The 18,414-nt window shown below is 42.4% G+C and overlaps 1 protein-coding gene across 3 annotated transcripts; it reads right to left on the bottom strand.

The window, feature by feature from the left end:
* Positions 1-977: 977 nt before the first annotated feature.
* LOC108412066 lies at positions 978-18,212 on the bottom strand. Of its 3 annotated transcripts, XM_017683935.2 has the most exons (8): positions 17,819-18,212; positions 17,477-17,715; positions 14,938-15,016; positions 14,504-14,631; positions 9,012-9,371; positions 6,588-6,743; positions 1,311-1,345; positions 978-1,179 (listed from the first exon to the last, which is right to left on the bottom strand). In XM_017683935.2, exons 3-8 carry the CDS (start codon positions 14,958-14,960, stop codon positions 1,006-1,008), a joined length of 876 nt encoding a protein of 291 aa, XP_017539424.2. In that variant the 5' UTR covers positions 14,961-15,016; positions 17,477-17,715; positions 17,819-18,212; the 3' UTR covers positions 978-1,005. The 3 variants fall into 3 exon arrangements, with proteins under 3 accessions (XP_017539424.2, XP_037398332.1, XP_037398331.1); XM_037542435.1 differs by having other exon boundaries at positions 1,282-1,345; positions 17,477-18,212; XM_037542434.1 differs by lacking the exons at positions 17,477-17,715; positions 17,819-18,212 and having other exon boundaries at positions 14,938-17,086.
* Positions 18,213-18,414: the final 202 nt, after the last annotated feature.

The following is an 18,414-nucleotide window of genomic DNA, read 5'->3' on the forward strand; positions in this document are numbered from 1 at the left end:
GCATCAAAACACAGGGGGACCATGCTGTGAAAGACCTGTCTTAGGCCCCTTTAGCAGCACCGGAGTCAGGCCTGGGCGGGACGGCTGATGGAGCACTGGCAACCCCTGATTTCCCTTCCAAAGCTTCCCCTCAACCCCAGTCAGTGTGGACTACTCCCCAGCCTAGGGGTCCCCACCCCAGCATGCCCCAGAAGGAGGGAGGCTACCAGCTCAGTTTAAGGACTTTGTAATTCCTCAGGGATGAGGACTTTTGTAAGCATCTTTAGGAAATGTTTTTCCTTTTAGTTTTGGAGTGGTTCTTCTACATTTATTCTTTTGTTCTACAGTAACTCTTATTGTAAGGCACGTCTAGCCTGCCAGATGTGTTTTGGAGTGGAGAGGGAAGTTTGGGAGAGGCAAGGCTGGTGTCAGAGACAGCCTATAGTAATGTCTACAGTTGTGGAAAAGCTGTGTGCCCCCTTCTGTAGCGATGTAACGTTATAGTATGGCACTAGTTTAGAGCTGTAATGGTTTTGTACATGATAGTGGACGGCATGAGTAGATGGAAGAAGGGATTCCACTAGATATCAGCAAATTCTGGAGGTAAACATACCACACTAAAGAAACTGAAGCTGAAAAGAGGCAAGATACTACAGCATGACCACATTTGATTACTGTTAAATTTAATTTCAGTATCTTTAAACTTCATGTTTTTACTTTCATACATTTGTACATGCAGTTGAATACAAAAATTCTGCTTTGTTTTGGTTTCAGCTCTGACCGGATTACCTGTTTTGTTGATGGTCTGTGAAAATAAGTTAGCCCACCCTCTGTGGAGAGCACAATTGACTATGCCAGCTTTCTGACTGATAGCTTTAGTACAGCCCAGAACATTTATGTTATGCTCCAATATGTTAATTTCAGAAAATAAATAGTGTGCATGTAAATGTACAGAGGTTTCTAGAGGATGCGTTATTTACACTTAGAAAATCAACATCTGCATATTTTCAGATTTATTGTCATATTTCATTCAAATCTCAGTTTATTCTTTTTATTTGTGTTTGTAAAAATCACAGTGGTGAAAGGTCCACTGGTGCACTGTGGGTATGTTTGGGTCATGATGTCCAGAGCAGATTCTGTGGCTCCTTCAGAAGCTCCTGTGGTCACTGCTGTGTGGTGAGGACCAGACTGCAGGACTTCCTGAGGAGACAAAGACCATCAGAACAGCTACAGCAGTTTAAATGATTATGGAACTAATGGAGACCATAGAGAACAGCTCTGCTGCCACCTATTGGACCTCACCAGCAGCTTATCACTAGAGTTTCTGATACCTTCTCAGTGGAGGGCAGGTCACTGCAGCGCTCGCCTGAAAGAGAAGAAAATATTTCACACGCAACACACACACACAAAATATGCATAGAAATTAAATGAAGAGGACCAAAATAATATTATTCTTTTATACACCCTAAAAATCACTAAATATACAGTAGCTCATTGGTAGAGTTGGCAAGTAGTTACTGCAACTAATGTTCACAGCACCTATACTGTAATGCCTGTTTAGACCAATGACATTGTCAAGTATTTTTATAAAGCAGTGTGTAATGCACCTGCCACTTTATTAGGTACACCTTGCTAGTAAAAGGTTGGACCTACTTTTGCCTTCAGAACTGCCTTAATTCTTCATGGCAGACTTTCAACAAGGTGTTGGAAACGTTCCTCAGAGATTTTGGTTGGTTATTTGAGTTCCTGTTGCCTTTCTATCATCTGGAACCAGTCTGCCCATTCACCTCTGACCTATATACATATATATATACACACACCACATTCCAAATTATTATGCAAATTGGATTGAAGTGTCATAAAAATTAATTTTTCTGTTTCTCAATTAAACTCATGGATGGTATTGTGTCTCAGGGCTCTTTGGATCACTGAAATCAATATCAGACTCCTGTGATAATTAGTTTGCCAGGGGAGCCCAATTAAAGGAAAACTACTTAAGAAGGATGTTCCGCATTATTAAGCAGGCCACAGGTTTCAAGTAACATGGGAAAGAAAAAGGATCTCTCTGCTGCTGAAAAGCGTCAAATAGTGCAATGCCTTGGACAAGGTATGAAAGCATTAGATATTTCACGAAAACTTAAGCGTGATCATCGCACTGTGAAGAGATTTGTGGCTGATTCAGAGCACAGATGGGTACGTACAGATAAAGGCAGAATGAGGAAGGCCATAAAATGCCATTACAAACCAGCAAACAGGTATTTGAAGCTGCTGGTGCCTCTGGAGTCCCGCAAACCTCAAGGTGTAGGATCCTTCAAAGGCTTGCTGTGGTGCATAAACCTACTATTCGGCCACCCCTAACCAGTGCTCACAAGCAGAAACTGTTGCAGTGGGCCCAGACATACATAAAGACTAATTTCCAAAAAGTCTTGTTTACTGATGAGTGCCGTGCAACCCTGGATGGTCCAGATGGATGGAGTAGTGGATGGTTGGTGGACGGCCACCATGTCCCAACAAGGCTGTGACGTCAGCAAGGAGGTGGCGGAGTCGTGTTTTGGGCCAGAATCATGGGGAGAGAGCTGGTAGGCCCCTTTAGGGTCCCTGAAGCAACCTCGGCAAAGTATATAGAGTTTCTGACTGACCACTTTCTTCCATGGTACAAAAAGAAGAACCATGCCTTCCGGAGCAAAATCATCTTTGTGCATGACACTGCACCATCTCATGCTGCAAAGAATACCTCTGTGTCATTGGCTGCTATGGGTATAAAAGGAGAGAAACTCATGGTATGGTCACCATCTTCCCCTGACCTCAACCCTATAGAGAACCTTTGGAGTATCATGTTAACATGTAACTTGGCCTGTTAGGATGTTGTTGATTGAAATAGCTTTTGATTTCAGTGAATGTGATGTCCTAATGCTGCAAATTCAACAAATGAACATTTTCAGTTCTTTACAACCTATAAAATGTTTTGAAACTCCGCTGTGCATAATAATTTGGAACAGCGCATTTTGAGTTTTTTTTTTTTTTGAAGAATATACTGTTATCATTGGGAGGTTTGTTCAATAAAATTCAATTTAATTTCAACGGGTGATGAATTTTATTACACTGACTCATTTGCATCGACCATTTAGGAAAATCAGGGAAACATATAATTTGCATAATAATTTGGAACGCGGTGTATATATATATATATATATATATATATATATATATATATATATATATATCCATCCATCCATCCATCCATTATCTTCCGCTTCTCCGGGGTTCGGGTCGCAGGGGCAGCATCCTAAGCAATGAGGCCCAGACCTCCCTTTCCCCAGCCACTTCCACTAGCTCTCTAAGGGGGATTCCGAGGCGCTCCCAGGCCAGCTGGGCGATATAGTCACGCCAGCGTGTCCTGGGTCTTCCCCGGGGTCTCCTCCCAGGTGGACTTGCCTGTGACACCTCCCGATGGAGGCGTCCAGAAGGCATCCTAACCAGATGCCCGAACCACCTCAGCTGGCTCCTCTCGACGTGAAAAAGCAGCGGCTCTACTCCGAGTCCCCTACGGATGATCGAACTTCTCACCCTGTCTCTAAGGGAGAGTCCAGACACCCTGCGGAGGAAACTCATTTCGGCCGCTTGTATTCGCGATCTTATTCTTTCGGTCATTACCCAAAGCTCATGACCATAGGTGAGGGTGGGAACGTAGATCGACCAGTAAATCGAGAGCCTTGCCTTATGGCTCAGCTCTTTCTTTACCACAACAGACCGGTAAAGAGCCCGCATCACTGCTGACCCAGCACCAATCTGCCTGTTAATCTCCCGCTCCCTTGTACCATCACTCGTGAACAAGACCCCGAGATACTTGAACTCCTCCACTTGAGGCAAGAGCCTATCCCCGACCCAGAGAGGGCTCTCCACCCTTTTCCGCCTGAGAACCATGGTCTCTGATTTAGAGGTACTGAATCTCATCCCGGCCACTTCAAACTCGGCTGCAAACCGATCCAGCGAAAGCTGAAGTTCGCGGCCTGATGTCCCCAATAGGACCACATCATCTGCCAAAATCAGTGATGTGACCCTGAGGTCACCAAACCGGACACCCTCCATCCCCTGACTGCGCCTAGAAAGTCTATCCATAAAAATTATGAATAGAATCGGTGACAAAGGGCAGCCCTGACGGAGTCCAACTCTCACTGGGAACGAGTCTGACTTACTGCCGGCCATGCGAACCAAACTCCAGCTTTGTTTGTACAGGGCCTGAATGGCTTGTAGCAAAGAGCCATGTCCCCCTTACTCCCGAAGCACCTCCCACAGAATACCCCGGGGAACACAGTCGAATGCCTTCTCCAGATCCACAAAGCACATGTGGACTGGTTGGGCAAACTCCCATGAACCCTCTAGAATCCTGGAGAGGGTGAAGAGTTGGTCCAGTGTTCCACGACCAGGGCGGAACCTGCACTGCTCCTCCTGGATCCGAGGTTCGACTATAAGCCGGACTCTCCTCTCCAGTACCCCTGCATAGACCTTACCAGGGAGGCTGAGGAGTGTGATTCCCCTGTAGTTGGAACACACCCTCCGGTCTCCTTTTTTAAAAAGAGGCACCACCACCCCAGTCTGCCAATCCAGTGGCACCGCCCCAGCCTCCTCACTGGAGAACGTGTTGGTGGGATTGAGAAGGTCCTCAAAGTACTCCTTCCATCGCCCAATGACGTCTTCAGTCGAATTCAGCAGCACACCATCTCCAATATATACAGTGCTAGTGGCACACTGCTTTCCCCTTCTGAGTCGCCTGACGGTTTGCCAGAATCTTTTCGGAGCCGACTTAAAGTGATTTTCCAAGGCCTCACCAAACTCCTCCCATACACAGGTTTTTGCCTTGGCGACGACTGAAGCCGCAGATCGCTTGGCCTGTCGATACCTGCCAGCTGCCTCTGGTGTCCCACAGGCCAACCATGCCCGGTAGGACTCCTTCTTCAGCTTGACGGCATCTCTCACCTGGAGTGTCCACCACCGGGTTCAAGGATTACCGCCCCGACAGGCACCAACGACCTTACGGCCACAGCTACAGTCAGCCGCTTCAACAATGGAGGAACGGAACATGGCCCATTCTAAGGGAATGTCCCCCACCTCCCCCGATATCTGGTCAAAGTTCTGACGGAGGTGTGAGTTGAAGATCAATCTGACAGGTTCTTCTGCCAGATGTTCCCAGCAAACCCTCACTATACGTTTGGGCTTGCCTGGTCTGACCAGCATCTTCCCCACCACCTGATCCAACTCACCACCAGGTGGTGATCAGTTGACAGCTCAGCTCCTCTCTTTACCCGAGGGTCCAAAACACATGGCCGCAAGTCCGATGACACGACTACAAAGTCAATCATTGAACTGCGGCCTAGGGTGTCCTGGTGCCATGTGCACTTATGGACATCCTTGTGTTCAAACATGGTGTTCGTGACAAACTCTGGTTTGCACAGAAGTCCAAAAACTGAACACCACTCAGGTTCAGATCAGAGAGGCCATTCCTCCCAATCACACCCCTCCAGGTCTTACTGTCATTGCCCACATGAGTGTTGAAGTCCCCCAGTAGGACAATAGAGTCTCCAGGAGGAGCACTTTCAAGCACCCCTTCCAAGGACTCTATGAAGGCTGGGTATTCTGAACTGCTGTTCGGTGCATAAGCACAGACAGCAGTCAGGACCCATTCCCCAACCTGAAGGCGTAGGGAACTTACCCTCTCGTCCACCGGACAAAACTCCAACATACAGGCACCGAGTCGAGGGGCTATGAGAAAGCCCACACCTGCCCGCCGCCTCTCATCATGGGCAACTCCAGAAAAGAATAACGTCCAGCCCCTCTCAAGGACATGCTGAGCCTGACTATATCTAGCCGGTATCTCTCAACCTCACGCACCAACTCAGGCTCCTTCCCCGCCAGTGAGCTGAGCCTGACTATATCTAGCCGGTATCTCTCAACCTCACGCACCAACTCAGGCTCCTTCCCCGCCAGTGAGGTAACGTTCCAAGTTCCAAAAGCCAGTTTCAGCAACCGAGGATCAGAACGCCAAGGCCCACGCCTTCGGACACTGCCCGATCCACAAAGCACCAAACCCCTACTACTGCCCCTCCCATTGGTGGTGGGTCGATGGGAGGGGGGACTCATGTATCTCCTTCGGGCTGGGCTCGACCCGGCACCATGAGTATATGCCCGGCCACCAGACGCTCGCTGGCGAGCCCCTCCCCCAGGCCTGGCTCCAGGGTGGGGCCCCGGTAACCCTGTTCCGGGCAGGGTACACAAGTCCTGTTTTTGTGTTTTCATAGGGGTTATTATGGGTCTATATATATATAGGTCAGAGGTGAATGGGCAGACTGGTTCTAATATATAACCTATATATATATATATGTGTGTGTGTGTGTGTGTGTGTGTGTGTGTGTGGGTGGGTTGGTGTAGAAGATTAACACACACACTCACTAGGAAATGAAATAGTTGCAGATAAAAAGTCAAAATTAAAAAGTCTTGACCATAGATAATGCAAAACATTGCAATTGAAAGTATCAAGAAACATGGTCCAATGAATGTTTCACTTTAATTGTACACTGGCTGAGTGAAGATCTTCATGTGGAAGTTCTCACCTTTCACTCGGTGACAGAAGGCACATAAGAAGATGACGCTCATTTGGACCAAACACACAGACGTCAGGACTATAATGATGATCCAGTGGAGCACAGGATCTGGAGGAGGATCAGAATCTGACTGTACTGAAGAGCCGTTTCTCTGAAGATACCCATCTGAAACACACAAACACAGCAGGACAGTTACCTGCTGTTAGCACTTCCGTTACCCTCCCAAATCACAGTGTACTGGGAGGAGATGATTATAATGTAGCACTTATTCTGATTTACCAAGACTTAGAAACACTGCCAAAAGTGAATATTTCATAACAAATATTTTAAAATGATACATTTCTGACATATTATGTCAAAATAATGTCTAATTTTCTCAAAATCCATCCATCCATCTTCTAAGCCACTTCTCCTTCAGGGTCGGGTCGCAGAGGGTGCTGGAGCCTATCCCAGTGGTCATCCAGAACGCAGGATACAGCCTGGACAGGTCACCAGTCCATCGCAGGGCAGACAGAGACAGTTGCTCACACCTAGGGACAATGTAGCATGTCCAGTTGGCATGACGGAGGAAACCCACGCAGACATGGGGAGAACATGCAAACTCCACACAGAGAGGACCCCGGTCACCCGGCCAGGGAATCGAACCCAGGGGAATCATTGTGAGGCAACAGCGCTACCCATCACGCCACTGTGCCGCCCTTATAATCACAAGTCATTTTTCTGACTATTTCTGTTATTTTGTCTTACTAAGACACCACCTTGAGCAGTGGAGGGCACCGACTTGTGGTGGGCTGGGGGCTGAGCTGTTTTAGAAGGGCATTTTGTCGGGGCGCTTCTGGAAAAGTTAATTTCACAAGGTTTTCAGTACATGAAAATACCTTATATTATTCTGTATGCAGGATCTGATCTAATTGATTAGATTAAGATCTAATTGAAATGATACAAACTTGAAGTATCATCTATTTTTCTTGCTCCAAAAACAGACCTAGTTCTAATAATTGTCCCACTATTCAAACACTTTATTGACCCAGTTATCAGTAAAAAGTATATGTTTTTATTATTATTATTATTTATTAAGAAACTGAAAAATATGCAGTCTAATTTCATCTTCTTTTATTCACACATGTACTTTCTTATTAAAGTTTCATTTTCTGGCACAGACAGATTTTGATATTGACTCAAATTTTGATATTAGATTATAAAGGAAATTTGTTCAATCGAGTGTGTCTGTGGTCACCAATTAAGCATATAAGCAGGTGTGTGTCCAAAACCCTAGCCCCTAAATTTACACTCTAAAATTATATTTATTTTTTTTCTGAATTTTTTAAAAGATCTTGTTGATTTATTTTAAAGTGAGTCTGAAAGATTTGAATTGATCAACAGCTTAATTTTTAAATGAAAAACTCCATTTAAAAAATTCTGTGAAAGAATCACCCCGCAGGCTTGTTAATGCCAGGTGTGAACCCAGACTCTGTCCTGTGTGGACCTGGACCTATAACCGAAAAAACTATGGAGAATTATTTAATTTTGACGGGGTGGTGCTGTTTCAAATCAGTGTAACTTCCCTAAGCTTTACAGTAGCTTTAGCGGCCGGAGACTCACAGACCAATGGCATGCGTCATAAATATCACCCGTGACACAACTCAGCAAATCAGATATGTGCATTACGATGAGCTCCGAGACTCAAGTGAGCAACGCTCACACAGGGAAAGGATGAGGCAAGAAACAGCAGTCAGAGAAGAAAGTGAGTTAGAGGGAAGTTATTCCACATGATGTAATCTAAAAAGAGAAAACAATGTTGTGGAAATTTGACTGAATTGGACTTTATTTGATCTGATATTCAGTTGTTGACTGTATAAGATGTTGATATTCCTACTCGGCTACTTCAGTAAACAGTATATGGCACTGAGTCACGATGCAAGTTAGACGTTATGATGTTCTGGACCTTCGCTTGAGGAAATTTTCTTTAACTGGACCTTATTGAATTTTAATTAAATACCCCTCTTCTACAGGGAACAGACCTTAATATGGCATTTTTCTCCAGATTGAATGCAGTTTCTACTTATTTACTGAGTTTACCATTCTGGAAAATAGTAAGTCATAAAATATAAAATGTGTCATAAATTGTGGTGGTACAAAAGTCATGTTTTCTTTTTTAACATGTTAAATTCAGCAAATAAAATGTGCAGACATTTGATGTTTGATGTTTTACATAAAATGTGGGCTGTGAAAACATGAAACATTTTATATTTTATGTATTATTATTATTATTATTATTGTTGTTTTTAGTCTCTTTCTGAAACTCAGTAAATAAACAGAAATTGTGCACTAATTTGCAGTTAAAGTCCATATTTAAATCAGGACATTTGAATGTTTTGCAAATGAACCAATAACAGTAAGATATCCTAAATTAAATAAAGTATTAGCACCAACCTGGAAAGGTCAGTCTGACAGCTTTTCCAAACTGAATGGGCTTTGTGTTGTTTCGACCTCCACAGTAATAGAGACCCAAATCAGACTCATCAACACCAATAATCATTAAATGTACTGAACCGGTGTTTATAGTTCCATCATAGTGACTCCCATTCACATTATAGCTGAGGAAAAAAGAGCCATCCAGTTTGCTTTTTCTGGCAATTATCAACAGCTTCAGCTTCATCTCCTCTGAGCTCTGGTGGTACCACAATATCTCATAATCTGCGGTGATGTCACAGTGCAGGGTGATGTTTTCTCCAGGAGGGCCAGATCTGAGGTCAGCTGAAGCTCTCTGAAGAAGACATAATCTACAAGTTCCTGAAAGAGGGAGAAGAACAAGAAGGTAGTTTGTTTAAATAAACAGATCAAAAACAAAAAAAATCTAAATTTCGAACAGATGAAGAATGCAAAAGCATTTGTGACTCCACTGATAAAAATGTGGTGTTTAACATATAGTGAGCACATCCTGCTGTCATGTAAATTTACAGATTCAAAAAAGAAGGTCCAGCTTGATGTTTAGATCTCAAATGATCTTAAAATCAACACTATACTAATGAAGATGTGATGATAACAGGAGATAAATCGCTGATGTCCTTCACCAAGTTTTGACCAAGTTTTCTTTGAATTCTCCGTCCATCATTGGATTCATCCGCTCAGGGACCAAAGCACAACCCACATTACAGAATTTTTTTTGGGCATTGAGTGCAGTAACTCATTTCCAACAGAGAGGGCTCCAAATTCCCAAATCTTACACAGTGTAGCTTTAAGTAATTCAAATAATAACCAATAATGACTTTTTTGTTATATTTCTGGTTACGTTTCAGTGCCTGGGGCAGTCTGACTGGCATAGGCCAATACAAGTTCAAATGTCCTGAGCTATCAATGCCCCCATTAGCTCTTCAGAATCATTTGTACAGCGAAGTTAGGAAAATGTCACAATATGAGCAAATGTGTGCACCACTCATTCAGCATGACAGGGAGTGTTAGAGTCATCTGAATGGGAATGTGGTGTAGTGTGGAGCTCCCCCCAAGTGCACTCCCTGTTTATGCAGTAGAAATGAGGATACGGGTCACTGTGGTGCCATTTCTAACACTGCATGGGCAGTCATCACGCCTGTTTTCTCAGGAACATTTGACTGGTAATCGAAGTTCAGAGGTGACAGAAGTACACAAGTCTCTTACTTGAGTAAAAGTGCTAGTAATCTATTAAAAAGGTTAACATATGACTTTTTTACTCAAGTAAAATTGTAAAAGTACATGCTCTTACCTTTACTTAAATAAAAAACAAAAATATTTCTTTAAAAATCATTTAAATTATACATTTTTTAAACAGGATTTTTTTTAAATAAAGATTTTTTATTGAGGGTGAGAGGTACACGTCCATGAAATTGAGCACATATAATTGTTTATACTAGATTTGTATGCATTATCATCCACAAAACTGCATTCGTCTAGAGCACCCACCTCGTTTACATAATTGATTTCCTTTACAATAATTTCAGATGGACATTGCTGGAATCTCTAAGGAAAAAATTCATTTTTATTTTAGCAGTTGATACTAAACACCAGATTTTAATTTCTGTAAATATGGGCAAGGCCAGAGTGGGACATGTTTTGAGACCAGGAGTTACATTATGCAGACCAGCCAACCCAAAACTACACACACAAAGCATTAATGTCCTGCGATGTCATTACACCAGGCTATAGGCTACACCTAACAGCAATGCAGTCACCTCTCTGCATATTCCAACACTTCAGCTCTGAACATAGGTTACTGCCAGTCAGACGCAATGAAGACGACAAGTTAAAAATCAACACCTGAAGTGGGAAAAAGAGGAAAAACATCACTGCAGTCTTAAAAATCTATTCAGCATATTGCCAAAGCGGGCATGAAGCATTTATATGGTCGAATTATGTCTTACCTGTGAAGACTCGATGCGCTAGAGTAGCATTAGATGTTTGCTTTGACATTTTCAAACCCTTGCCAGCTTTTGTAGTAGAAGATTATTCGATAAATACCAAATTCGCGGAAAACTGACAGCAATTTTGACATTCATGCATTTTTTTTTGACATACTTTAAAACACTTTAAGGCACAGATGTACTTTTGAACATCATTACTTAATCTTTTAACCACATTCAAACACCGACACACTGATAATGAATTGCGGGTTTGAAGCAAATGTAATAAGCTCTGTAGAGCTGCCTGTTTTGTTGAGCCAGTACTAAATTGGGTAACTTTGTGACCAGAATCTCAAAGTCACGCTCATCTCTTTTGGCTTTGGTTAGCTTGTTATTTAAATTACACCATTCCACTTTAAAAAGTCCTGCTAGTGCCTGTACAGGCATCTGATTAGTGACATCAGTCACACTGGGAGAGCACACATTTCTGACACAATGACCTCACTGAGGGAGTTAATGGTCATTATATGGGCGGCCTACTCTTTGCTTTGCAACAGGGGCACACAAATGACCCATAACTGTAGCATGCACCCCTCATCTAAGTCCAGCCAGGCAAGATTGTTCAGCCCAGTAGAAGAGCCTGAGTGGACTCAAACTTTGAAACACATGTTGCCATGTCACTGGCCCCAGCCTAAAGGTTAAAGACATAGGGCCCTATGAGGCCAGCATTTGTTTACTTATAGCACAAGAGTTTACATAATTGTTGCATTTTTGTTTCTTATTCAATGGTTTTTCCTTTATTTTTTTTACCCAATTGGGATGGTGTGGGACTCGAGTTGGACCAGAGTGATGGAAAAGCAGCCAACAAGTGCTCAGCACCTCTGGGAACTCCTTCAAGTCTGTAAGAAACCCATTCCTCATGAAGCTGATTGAGAGAATGCCAAGAGTGTGCAAAGCTGTCATCAAAAGGCAAAATGTGGCTACATTGAAGAGTCTAAATTGTGAAACATATTCTGGTTTGTTTACTTTATCTTTCCATATGTGTTCCCTCATAGTTTTGATGTCTTCAATATTCTACAATGTAGAAAATAGTAAAGAAAAACATTGAACGAGAAGGTGTATCCAGTCTGTATTAGCCAGTTTAACAGTAGCCCCTGGGTCTAGTATGGAGACCTTCCATCACCCCTCATACATACGATGTAGGCCTTTCACACCCACATCATGACCGTCTACTTCACTGGTATATGCTGAAACATTTTGGCCTATCTTTGAAGAAGCTGACATCTGAGCCTCACATCAGCAACAGCCCGTTTCCATGACAGGTGCTGCACTGGTTTGGGTGCAGTGACAGAAAACATGCTACACCTCTTTTGTTCATCCCACTGCTGCCACCAGTGCAACAGAGCTTTTGTTTTTTTTTTTTTTTCCTTTTTTCTTCATAAAACAAGAAACGAACATGGACACAGGAATAGCCTGTAAACAACTCTCTTTACTTTTCTTTCCCACCTCTTTTCAGCACATCTCTGCCCTACAGCACCACAAGAAGGATATTCACCATTCACAACCACTTCATAAAAGAGATTTATGCATTTATAAATTATAAATTTATGCAGTTCAGTGTCTCAAAACTGAAATTAAAGCATAAAGAAAATTAACATTTGGATAAAAAAAAGAGATGGAATCATTTTAACAACGTTTCATCTAAATCAAAGTAACTACCCATTTCACTGCGAAACGCTATGGTAGCCCTTTTGGTTCGGGATGTCAGTCAAATTGCTCAATGAGAGCAGAAGACTGGAAGAAGTAGTCCACTGGTGGTGCTGCCCTGCTCAGGTGGGCCTCTTTTTCTTATCTTGCCTTTCTTTCTGCCACTCAACCCGTCAAAGCTGCAGCCCCAAGTCTTCACAGCTGAAATTGAGGTTTGCTTACTTCAGCCGCTGTGATGCTATGCTTGAATCTGTTGTCCTGTGAGCTGCCGACTCTCAGAACTGCGTCTTCTGATGCTGTGGGGGCTTGGGGTCTGCCAGACCACTTCCTGTCAGAGTGACTTTTGATGGTGTTGGAAGCTTTTCACAGACATGCTGTGTTTTAGCTTCTCCAAAAGAAAGACTTTCAGGGGTTATAGTGATCTGTCTGTTTTCCTTTGTTAATTGCCTTTTTCTCAAGATCACAACAGCAAAATCTACGACATTCCGCAGCGCAGTACTGCCCAGTTACTGCCCCAGAGGGTTTAGTCTGCTCCAACACTGCTTTTATACACAGAGGGTTAGTAAGTGGTCAGTGAAAACGGGGCACCTGTAGAAGTTGTTTGCATCGTCTTTCAGTGATGGATGTACTTCGATTGCTGCAGAACAGCTTTAAGTTGTTAACCGATGGCGCATTCCTTTTCACTGTTTTTCAGTTTATTGTTCAGATCATGAAACAACAGTGAGATCTAAGGACTGGAAAAAAGAACTGCAGCCATTTTAAACAATAATGATCATCTCAAATAAATGTGTGATTACATAATTGTGACAGGCTTAGCCACAGTGTAGATACACCAGTGTTCATGGAATGCTAGCAGGACCCAGCAAATCTAGTTAGGAGTTGTTTAAAGTTGTCGGTGCTGAAAATTTCAACAGCATATAGGTGACATCACTGATGACATCACACAAAAATACAAAAAAATAAAGTTTGCATCACACAGAACCTGTCATACAGTGCTATAACGAAGTGATGATGAGTGATGATGACCGCTGTGTCACATCCAGTAACACAGTAAGAGAAACGCCCACCGAGTGGGAGAGATAACGGTTGATCAGTTATCATTAAGTAGGTTATTTTTATGTTTGAGTACAATATTAGGCCACTTTGGGGCTCAGAACTGACCTGTAACTCATAAACCTTCCGTCTTTGACTCTCAAAATGTGTGTGTTTGAGTGACACGGCACCAAAGCAGCCAACAGTTTTAGGGTGTTCACTTTAACATAAATTGCTACTGCAGATATGAAAAACACTCCATTTTTTCATTTTCAAATTTTCTAAATTCTAGTTTTGCGGCCCCCTCAGCACCCCTACTTCCCGGCGTGTGCTGAATCATGTAGAACTGAATACCAGACACTCAATTTTTGTCTTTAAACCATGTTCAATATCTATGAAAGTCACTGTAAAAATATGATGTATGATATGATTGTGGATAAATCTTCCATTCTCACTCAATTTAGTCTCGCTGAATTCCTAAAAAGTATTTTGAAATATTCATACATGGAATTTGCTCGAGTCCTTCATATACTAAGTGTGTGTTTGTGTGAATGTGGCCATAATCGTACAAGAAAAAACACTGACTTGTGTGTAACGTATTGAAAAATAGAATATAGCTCTATATGACTTAGGTAAAGAAAACGCTTACTGACCGTATGACATAACATTAAACACTAGTTTTAGGCCGGCGTGCCCCTGAAACTCAACGATACGAGATAGCCCCTTCTAATTACCATCGAAGGGTACTGGAGTGTCTGGGGACATTTATTTCTATTTTATATCAATTGATGTGTGAATAGATGAACTTACCAAACAGCAGCTGCAGAATGAACCCAGTCAGGAGTTGAAGCATTTCTCTCTGAGGTCCTGCACTTATCAAGAACGAAGCAAGACTAGCACATCCCCCGCATCCTGTTTCTTCTGCAGCCTGCAACACCCTACAAATGCAGCAAAGCGCTAGGTACGTTCAAAAAGTGAAACAATAGAAATAAGTAGGCAGGATGTTGATTTTGATCAAATATAGAAATAAAATAGAAATGTGAAAAAGAATGAATTTTTTAATTTCAATTTTTGCGTATTTGTCACACAGTGAATGTTTCAGATCATGAGACTACCTTCAATATTAGACAATGCTAACCCAAGTAAACACAAAATGCTGTTTTTAAAAAACGATTCCATTTATTGAAGGAAAAATATCATTATCCTACCTGGCCCTGTGTGAAAAAGTAAGTGCTCATACATACTGCACCAAAGAAATGAAGTGCATCTCTGGGGTTCACCATCTCGACGAACAGTAAGGTCAACAGGAACAATCCAGGACCACTAAAGAAAAGTGAATGAAGAGGGCCAGAAGAGAGGACTGTACAGTATTTAAGGCTACTTTCAGATTATAAGCCTTATTGCTCAGTACTGCTTTTATGCTCTGATCCAATTTCTCCGACTTCACTGTTCACATCCGTGCGGGAAGGTGGAGCCAACCACTTCATTAAGTACATCACCATGTTTCTATACTCACTATTTTATCAGCTCAAACTGGCAATACCCATGTTAGAAACCCAGGGAGCTATGGGACAAGCCTCTCAGTAAGCCTGCTGAGCACTTACAGTTGACTGGGGCAGACCTAGCAGGACAGAGAATTCACAAACTGACTTGTGGCAGACGTGGCATCCTAAGACAGCGCCATGTTTAAAGTCACCGAGCTCATCAGTATGACCTGCTCTACTGCCAACGTTTGTCTAAGAAGACTACAAGACTATTTTAATGAATTCTGGATTTAGGTGCTCTGTAAGGGGAAAAAATAAGGTCTTACTCCAGTTGATAGTGTAACCAGAGATGGTGCAAAATAATGCAACAACCCTGCCTTGTTCCATGCTGGAGTGGAAATTAAACAGATTTGTCACTGATAGTGAGAACTGCTGATTTGGGAGAGGTATATAACAGAAATAATCAACCAATATCAAGACCTTTACTTAACTAGCTCTATTTAACACATATTATCTTATCCATACCATGGAAGCTGACGAGTGGAAAACTGCTTTTTACAACGGATTTTGTCACAAAGCAGCTTTACAGAATTTCGGAAAAGACAAAGTTTTAACAGGACTGTCAAAGCTGTTACAAACTGGCCTGTTCCCACTACCATTAAAGAACAGCAATTTTTAGGATTTGCCAACTTCCACAGAAGATTCATTAGAAACGATAGTACCTTAGCTGCCCCACTTGCATCACTCCTTAAAGGAGGCCCCAAAAATTTTGTTTGGATCCCTCAAGCTGAACTTGCTTTTCAAAGACTGACAGATGTGTACATTTGGCATCCCTTTACTTCACCCTGACCCAGAAAACCATTTTCTGTTGAAGTCGAAGCTTCTGATGTAGAAGTAGGAACCATTCTTTCTCAAATCTCAGGTAATTGTAATAAACTACATCTGGTCACTTTTTACTCTCATAAGCTGACTTCTGCTAAATGGAATTATGGTATTGGAGAGAGAGTACTTCACTATCAAATTACACTGGCTTGAGGGTGCTAAGTTTCTATTCCTGGTCCTGATTGACCACAAAAATCTTGAATATTTACATAGTGCCAAACAACTGAACCCCCACCAAGCCCAATGGTCCTTATTCGTTTCCCATTTTCAATTTACTATTATTTATAGACAGTTCCTGCAACACTGAAATGGATATCACGTAAGTTTCAAAACAAAACTGAGAAAGAAACAAAGGATCCACCTTCTAACATTATGGCTCTGAGTGCATAGTGGCCGCTGTTAGGTGGGAAGTAGACAATGAATAGATCAAGCCCTAGAATATTCACCTAGCCCCCCACAATGTCCTCAAAACAAGAAATATGTCCCAGTTGAATTTAGGGATCAAATAATTACCTGGGCCTATTCAACTCTCACCTCTGGTCACCCTAGAGAAACACGTACACAACACTTACTGAGCACTTGATAGTGGTGGGAGAATATGGTAAATGTAAAACTCTGAAGACTCTACCTGCCAGGAAATTGGCTTCTTTACCTGTTTCTGTCCATCCTTGGTCACATATAGCCATAGACAGACCTACCACAGTCACAAGGAATGACAACCATCATGACAACAATCGACAGGTTTTGTTGAGTGGTTTGATTCATTCCATTAAATAAGCTACCATCAGCCTTTGAAACTGCTGAAACTATGTTTGATCATGTTTTTAGATATTTCAGAATATCTGAGGACATTGTATATTACAGAGGCCCTCAGTTGGCCTGTGAAAGGGGTAATCATAAATTGGGAAAATATCTTAGACTTACAGCCATGAAAACCAATCTGAGTGAACCTGATTTTTACCTATGACCTAAAACGTTCCTATTAGCTTAATTAAAAGGAGAGAACCAGAAGGACACACAGACACGGCAGCACTCTGAAACAGTTTGGCATCCCTCCGCTCCACCGTCCACAAACCTGAGTGACTGCGTGCGAGCAGCGGGACGACAGCACCAGTGTCTCAGTTTACTATAATTCCCTGTGTCCATGGACCCCTGGATCTGCTGCCTTTATCTAAGGGGGAACATTAGCTACCAAAAGCTGAACTGAACAAGTGAGTTTTCAGCCTAGTCTTAAAGATTGAGACTGTGTCTGAGTCCCGAACAGTTTCTGGAAGATCATTCCAGAGTTTGGGGGCTTTATAAGAAAAAGCTCTTCCCCCAGCTGCAGCTTTCTGAATTCTGAGGACTATTAATAAGCCAGTGCTCTGTGATCTGAGCAGTCGTGATGGCTCATAATGAGAAAATAAAGTCTTGTCACCTTCAGTAATCTTCATTCCTCTGCCACACCAGATTCCTTGGGGGTTACTGTCACACCTCCTGTCAAGGATGCCTCCTTTCTCTGTTCTCTTTCTCCAGCGGGATCAACTGAGTTCATGGACTATTTACATGGACGTTTCACTTCCCTGAGGTCTCTTTGGTTATGGATGTTAAGCTCTCGTTTGACCTTGGACTGTTACGACTACCCTCCTCGTGTTTCTCCTCTAGGTGATTTGATTCCTAACACAGAGAAGAAATGTCTCAATATCAGAGTCCAGTAAGTGGCATCTGGTGGAATAAAGATGTGTCCTATTGATTAGTTAATATATTTCCACAGTCTGACCTTATTTTATAGATTGCCTAGCTTGCCTGTAACTCCTTTAGTGACCTGGCTAAAAGTTTACTTTTTGCAATATCTAATTTGCACGTAGCCACCAAGCTCACTAAGTTTTATATGAGTGTCCTTTAAGAATATAACATCTACCGAAAAAGACTAAATGTGCAAGGACTCAACTTAGTTTTATTTGGTGTCCCATTGTCAGATGTAATACCTGCCTTTGTCACCAGAGGTCAGCCTCAGCTGAGTACTGACCTGCTTCCTAGAGACACCTTAACCTCTCTCACGTGCAGCTCATTAACCTCCATTTATAAGGACCCTGGATCTCTGTGAAGTATTGCCAGTTCATCTGTGAACTCCCTTTGGTACCTTTTCTGTGTTGTGATCTATTCTGGTTTTTTTTTTTTTTTTTTTTTTTGTTTGCTTGTTTGGGTTTTTTTTTACCTTTTGGACTGTCTCTGTTTTTTATTATTTTGATACTGTGTTTTTGTAAGGGGGAGCGAGGAGGCGGACGCACACGCTGAGATATGCGAGATTTATTACGGGCAAATCCAGGGTCGTGGTCATAACAGTCCAGGGTCAAAGAGCCGATACGTATAGAT

Source organism: Pygocentrus nattereri, chromosome 11 (assembly GCF_015220715.1).
Source record: "Pygocentrus nattereri isolate fPygNat1 chromosome 11, fPygNat1.pri, whole genome shotgun sequence".
NCBI lineage: Eukaryota > Metazoa > Chordata > Actinopteri > Characiformes > Serrasalmidae > Pygocentrus > Pygocentrus nattereri.